Here is a 7,345-nt window from a genome sequence, read left to right on the forward strand (position 1 = left end):
TCATCATCATCATCATCATCATCATCATCATCATATCACTCCTTAAGGTTCCAATGAAATTAATCTAGGAGGAACCTATTACAGACGCTAACTTCCTGCATATGGTTTTAAAAGACAAGACAGAAATATAGAGATATTGAAGGAAAAACAAAAACCTAGCAGCGCAAAGAGGACGAGATTCACTTGAATAATCCCTTATGCAATGACAGAACAATATACAACTAGTACTGCAAAGAAATCATCACCATCATCATCATCATCATTTAACATCCGTTTTCCATGCTAGCATGGGTTGGACCATAGTAGTTGAAGCACTAGTCCTGTGGTAACGATGCGCTTGGCACAATGTCGAAACTGCTACCTAAGAGACTGAAGGATGTTGGGATTGAGACTTGCATCGTCAGCTTACAGAAAAGAGCAATCCTGTATCCTGCAAGAATCCTAAGAAAGACCCTTGAGATTTGAGGAGACATGTCATCACCAAGACTCAAGACTGCTAATAATAATAGCATGTAATAGTTGTTGCTGTTGCAATAATAATAATAATAATAATAATAATAATAATAATAATAATAACAACAACAATAATAATAATAACAACAATATATTATTATTATTACTATTATTATTATCATTATTATTATTGGTGGTGGTGGTGGTGGTGGTGGTGGTAGTAGTAGTAGTAGTAGTAGTAGTAGTATCATTATTGAGTGAGAGAGCAGAGCACATGCCATCAAAGTGACAGAGGGGTACAAATATACGAAGACCAATATATCTATCCTAACTACCCGACCGATAAGGGTACACCAAGCACGTGCATCACAACCAGAATATTTGCTGTAACCCAATTTTCACACCAAGACGAAATATGTACATGTTAAACACTTCCTATCAGTTAAGAGCAGAAGCCACGAGAGCCACTGCCTGGTACTGCATCGGGGCATTTAGTTATTATATTATAATTATTATATGAAATGTGGAGGCGCAATGGCCCAGTGGTTAGGGCAGCGGACTCGCGGTCATAGGATCACGGTTTCGATTCCCAGACCGGGCGTTGTGAGTGTTTATTGAACGAAAACACCTAAAGCTCCACGAGGCTCCGGCAGGGGATGGTGGCGAGCCCTACTGTACTCTTTCACCACAACTTTCTCTCACTCTTATTTCCTGTTTCTGTTGTGCCTGTAATTCAAAGGGTCAGCCTTGTCACATTGTGTCACGCTGAATATCCCTGAGAACTACGTTATGGGTACACATGTCTGTGGAGTGCTCAGCCACTTGCATGTTAATTTCACGAGCAGGTTGTTCCGTTGATAGGATCAACTGGAACCCTCGACGTCGTAAGCGACGGAGTGCCAACAACAACAATTATATGAAATGAATCCAATGTCAACTTTGCCTTTGATCCTTTCGGGGACCGATAAATTAAGTACCGATGAAACACTGGGGTTGCGGTAATTGACTAGACCCCTCCCCCAAAATTTCAGGCCTTGTGCCTTTAGTAGAAGGGATTATTATAATTATCATTATTACTAAGGCAGCAGGTTGGAAGAGTCATTAGCACACCAAGCGAAATGCTTAGCAGTATTTCACCAGTCTCGGTGGTATTTTGTCTCTCTTTACATTCTGAGTTCAAATACCTCTGAGATCAACTTCATTTTTCAGCCTTACAGGGTCAATAAAATATTCAGTACAATATTAACCCAGGGCGTCAATATAATTCAACTTGCTGCACTCCTAAAATTGCTGGCCTTATGCCAAAATTTGTAGCAATTATTATCAGTATTATTATTTCCATCTACTAAATGCGCTTGCAAGGCTTTGAACAGCTCAGGGATACAGAAGACACTTGCCTAACGTGCCACATAATGGGACTGAACCCAGAACCAGGTGGTTGAGAAACAAGCTTCTTACCACACAGCCATGCCTGATGATAATTTTAAATGTAATTCTTTTACTGATTTCATTGTTGTTTTTTCTTTGACCCAAAGCCAGAAAATAAAATGATTTTCAGTAAACAACACTGAACATGTACATCAATAACACTTATGTACAATTTCCACAATATTGACTTCACAATTCAGGACACACATTGGTGAAGTTCAAAGGTCACTTTCAGGATATGTGAACTTTCCCAATGTATTTATATAGCAATTATAATAAATCTAACTAATTTTTTTTTTATATATTTCCATGCATCGTAATACTGAAGAAAAGTCAGGACATATTACAAGATATTTTTTCCAGACATAACCTGTAGCTCAGTCTGCATATAATACACAAGTGGGTATTATACAGAAGTAGATACGGTAATTGCATTCTCTTATGTTCAAATGCTGTCTGTAAGTTTAAAAAAGAAATAAGTACCAGAGATTGTACTGGGTCATTTATGACATCAAAAATTTGAGTACAGTACTAATTTAAGAAAGTTCATCATCATCATGATTATTATTGTTGTTGTTGCTGTTGTTAAGGCTGTTGCTGTTGTCTGAGCTGGCAGAAACATTAGCACACCAGGCAAAATGCTTAGCAGTATTTTGTCTGTCTGTACGTTCTGAGTTCAAATTTCACCGAGGTCGACTTTGCTTTTCATCCTTTCAGGGTTGATAAATTAAGTACCAGTTGCATATTGGGGTCGATCTAATCTACTGGCCCCCTCCCCCAAAAGTTTGGGCCTTGTGCCTACAGCAGAAAAGATTATTATTATTGTTATTATTATTATTATTATTATTATTATTATTATTAAGGTTGTGAATTGACAGACACAGCAAAGAACTGAACAAAACGCTTTGCAGTATTTAGTTATGTCCCTTTACATGTGTTCACATCACACCCAGTCTTTTGCCGTTAATCTACCCGGAGTCAGTAAATAAGTACAAGTAGAGAGACAACTAATTTGATTATATCTCTCTGCAAGTTGATAGAATAAGTACCAGTTAAATACTGGGGACAGAAGTGGAGGCTGATATTATCAAATACATATATTTCTCTCTCGCAATATTCATGGCTTTGTGCAGTTGCTAGAAATCATTATCATTACCATCATTATTATTATTAATTACTACCATTATTGTTATTATCGTCTCTTATTAATTACTTAATTACTATCATTAAAATTAATTAAAGCAATAGTAGAGTGAGAGATGATATCAGAAGCAGAAATGCAGTACAGTTTTATCAGAATTTCGAAAATGGTAACAAAAGCAAAATAAAAAAACTAATCCAAAAACAGAAACAAAAAAAAAAAGAACAGACTACCCTCATCTCCAACATTATGTCAAGGAGACCTGGAAGCAGAAGATAGATTCTAAAAGATGCTGGGAACGGGAAAGAAACTGTCTATATAGTCTAGCACAATTAACTGACTTGACATGTCTGAGTTGTGTGGTACACAATGCTATGCTACCTGCAAGATGAATGGTTTTCTACAATAGCTCCATTGAAAAATGCAATTCTCTTAAATCACACGTGTGTGTGAGTGTTTGTGTGTGAAACAGAGTAGATCAGAGAGGAAATAAAACATTTAATCATCCGTTAGCATGGAAACTGATGTTACACATATTTGAATAAATTGAACTGAACGCATTGATGAGAAAAAAAAAAAGAGAAATACTACAGCAAGCATTGAGATGTCGGTTAATCATTGTATTCAGTGGAGTTACTATCAACGGTTATTAAAGATGTAGCAGAAAGGTACTGTGGTGAGAAAGTACATATTAAACTGACTATATTTAGCAGTTATTACTTGGGGGAGGAGGGGGGAATGTCACAAGCTACAATGGTGAGAGTATACAGGCAAAACCAGCCCCGTTTAGCAGTTCCCTGGCATACAAATATAACCAAGGATTATTAGAGATGCAATGAAAATAAGGGGCAGACAGAATACAGTAGGATGGCAGAAGTTACAAAGCAAGAAAGAAATAAGAGGCTATACCTATATCAAACCTCACATCATTATTATTATTGTTATTATTATTATTATTTCATATATGCACAACAGATTAAACTGTTGTAAAAGAAAAATTCCTAATATTAGGCTACAACAAGTAATGTCAGATGCCAAAAAACTTCCAAAGAATCCTAGCTTTCCCTAATAACACTGTTTTTTGAAGCTGCACTAAACTAAGTTTTATGCTTATTTCCTCTATCCATCTGTTCAAATCTTTAGGGATAGTTCCTAATGCACCTATAACTACAGGGACATTGGTGTTGCCTTGGCAGAGGTTTGCGCTCTCTGACTGCTCTTGTTATTATTATAATTAAGAACCGTTAGCATGCCAGACAAAATGCTTAGAGGCATTTCTTCCGGCTTCATATTCTAAGTTCAAATTTCACCAAGGTGAATGAAATAAGTCCCAGTTGAGCATTGGAGTTGATATAATCAACTAGCTCCCTCCCCACTGAAATTTCAGATGTAGTGCCCCTGGCTCCTGTGCAGGTGGCAAGTAAAATACACCATTTTGAGCGTGGCCGTTGCCGGCGACTGGCCTTCGTGCTGGTGGCATGTAAAAGCACCCACTACACTCTTGGAGTGGTTGGTGTTAGGAAGGGAATCCAGCTGTAGAAACTCTGCCAAATCAGATTGGAGCCTGGTGTAGCCATCTGGTTTCACCAGCCCTCAGTCAAATCGTCCAACCTATGTTAGCATGGAAAGCGGACGTTAAACGACAATGATGATGATGATGAGGGCTTGTAGTAGAAAAGATCATTAAAGTCTGAACCAGATTAATAACATTAACCTCGAAACACAGCATCACTATTGCATCAACAATACCAATAACAACAAACCAACAAAGGAGCCTCTATGCTAGAAATAGCAAATAAATATCCCTCAAATCACACTCTAAAAAAGGATGCATTGGATAATGTAATCCTAGATACAGTATGCCTGAAAAAAAAAAAAAAAAAAGATAAGATTGTATTGATGGAATAACTTTGATCAAAGATCTACCTGATCAGGGCTGACTTAGATCTAAACCAGTGGTTCTCAACCATTTTTTGCTTATAGACCCCTTTGCTTCCTATCTTAAACTCAGATGGACACCCATAGCCATTCAATATTTTGGTAATTAAATATTATTAGGAATTGTGCAAAATAAAATATTTTATGTATCGTAGAAGTCTAACAAATTTATTACACATAAATTCTAACAACAAAATCTTATATGGACACCCAGAGGGCCATATGGACCCTGGTTGAGGACCACTGATCAAAACAATGACATCAACAAAGAATAATATGAAGACTGCTTAGTTACCTAATAATTGGACTAAATTTGGATGCTTCATTTCTTTCATGATGGCAGCTTCTTCAAGAAAGTCTTTTAAAGCCATGGTATCTTCCTACAACACAAAACAAACATGAAACAGAATATTAAAATCAAATTCTCACAAATCTTGTTTCATAATAAATTTCTCGGGCAAAAACACTGAAAATTTCAAAGACTGTTTGCATTACAAGTCCACTTTTGAATTATTTTTTTTTAAAGTTACATATAATGTGGGGTAGCCATGTATCTGCTCTATAGTATAACATCTGTGTTTGTCCCTCTGGACTCTCAATGCCTGACATAAAGCCATCACCACTGTTAAATATTAGGCCTTCCCCTTAAACAAGGGAGCTTTTACCTGTTCATTTTCCGTCTTGCAAGTTACTTGGTAACCTCACTGGTGTCCGAGGCATGAAAAAAAGCACCCTGTACATACTATAAAGGAGTTGGAGTTAGGAAGGGCATCCAGCCATAGAAATTATCTCAAAGCTGACATTGGAGTTTGACACAGCACTGCAGCTTGCATGATCCTGTCACACCACCCCACCAATGCCAGCATGAAAAATGGATGCTAAATGATGATGATGATCACGGGAGCTGTACTTGTTTAGCAAATGATTTAATTTGAGGTCATGTGACGAAGCTAAAACAACTACATTTTGAAAGAGTCATCACAGTTATACTCTTACTCTTTTACTTGTTTCAGTCATTTGACTGTGGCCATGCTGGAGCACCGCCTTTAGTCGAGCAAATCGACCCCAGGACTTATTCCTTGTAAGCCTAGTACTTATTCTATCGGTCTCTTTTGCCGAACCGCTAAGTTACGGGGACGTAAGCACACCAGCATCGGTTGTCAAGCAACGTTGGGGGGACAAACACAGACACACAAACATATACACACACATACATATATATATATATATATATATATATATATATATATATATACGACGGGCTTCTTTCAGTTTCCGTCTACCAAATCCACTCACAAGGCTTTGGTTGGCTCAAGGCTATAGTAAAAGACACTTGCCCAAGATGCCACACAGTGGGACTGAACCCGGAACTATGTGGTTTGTAAGCAAGCTACTTACCACACAGCCACTCCTACGCCTATGCAAAGGACACATATATCACTATGTAACTAGTTACCTGATTGGTAATTGCCACCTAAACCAGCAACCTCATCAGGCTAGCCTGATGAGGAGTGTTACCAGAATCCCAGTAGAACAGAAACACGATTGTGTTAAAAGAATAAGTGAAGTTAGCACTGGGTCAACAAATATCAAATAATAGTACAGCAACATAAATACTCAAGAACAAGTACACAATAAGGTAAGACCAGTCTAGGAGTGATGGACTCCTCGTTCTTCTCACTCAAACTCACTGTGCATCTGCTTGGAAAATTTGTGGCTATTAGTGGCCCCTGACAAATTGGTATGGAGCCAACAGCCACATCATCATGATCGTTTAACATCCGCTTTTCATGCTGGCATGGGTTGGACGATTTGACTGAGGACTGGCAAACCAGAAGGCTGCACCAGGCTCCCATCTGATCTGGCAGAGTTTCTACAGCTGGATGCCCTTCCTAACGCCAACCACTCCGAGAGTGTAGTGGGTGCTTTTATGTGCCACCGGCATGAAGGTCAGTCAGGCGGTACTGGCAACGGCCATGCTCAAAAAGGTGTTTTTTACGTGCCACCTGCACGGGAGCCAGTCCAGCGTGATTGATTCTTCCATTTTAAAAATATCTCGGTAGTTAGAATATGTAATTTGACAAGATCAGGATCTCTAACATCAAAACCACTAGAAAAATTAATGCTGTTTAACATAGATCAAAATAGATCTACCATCTGAAGAGGCTGGCTAAACTTGAAAATTGCAAGCCAAAACAGATATAGTATTATAATCTATGGCTTAATTAAACTTTTTGGTTCTACATCAGTAGTCTGCTATAACTGACTATTTCACATCATTATATTAATTTTTAAAATTTTCAGATTTTCAAAACGGAAATATCAAAATGAATTTCAACGAATTTTGAAATTTGTATTTTTTTTTTTTTTAATTTGCTCTATTTT

The 7,345-nt window shown here is 37.7% G+C and overlaps 1 protein-coding gene across 3 annotated transcripts in view; it reads right to left on the reverse strand.

Annotated features, from left to right (window-relative positions):
- LOC106872032 (tyrosine-protein kinase Abl) overlaps positions 1–7,345 on the reverse strand; it is a 341,811-nt gene that overhangs the window by 26,848 nt on the left and 307,618 nt on the right. For all 3 annotated transcript variants that reach the window (XM_014918872.2, XM_052969985.1, XM_014918885.2), the window contains exon 6: positions 5,256–5,340. In XM_014918872.2, the coding sequence (XP_014774358.1) occupies positions 5,256–5,340 (85 nt within the window). The remainder of the gene's footprint in view (positions 1–5,255; positions 5,341–7,345) is intronic.

Source organism: Octopus bimaculoides, chromosome 8 (genome assembly GCF_001194135.2).
Source record: "Octopus bimaculoides isolate UCB-OBI-ISO-001 chromosome 8, ASM119413v2, whole genome shotgun sequence".
Classification (NCBI taxonomy): Eukaryota; Metazoa; Mollusca; class Cephalopoda; order Octopoda; family Octopodidae; genus Octopus; species Octopus bimaculoides.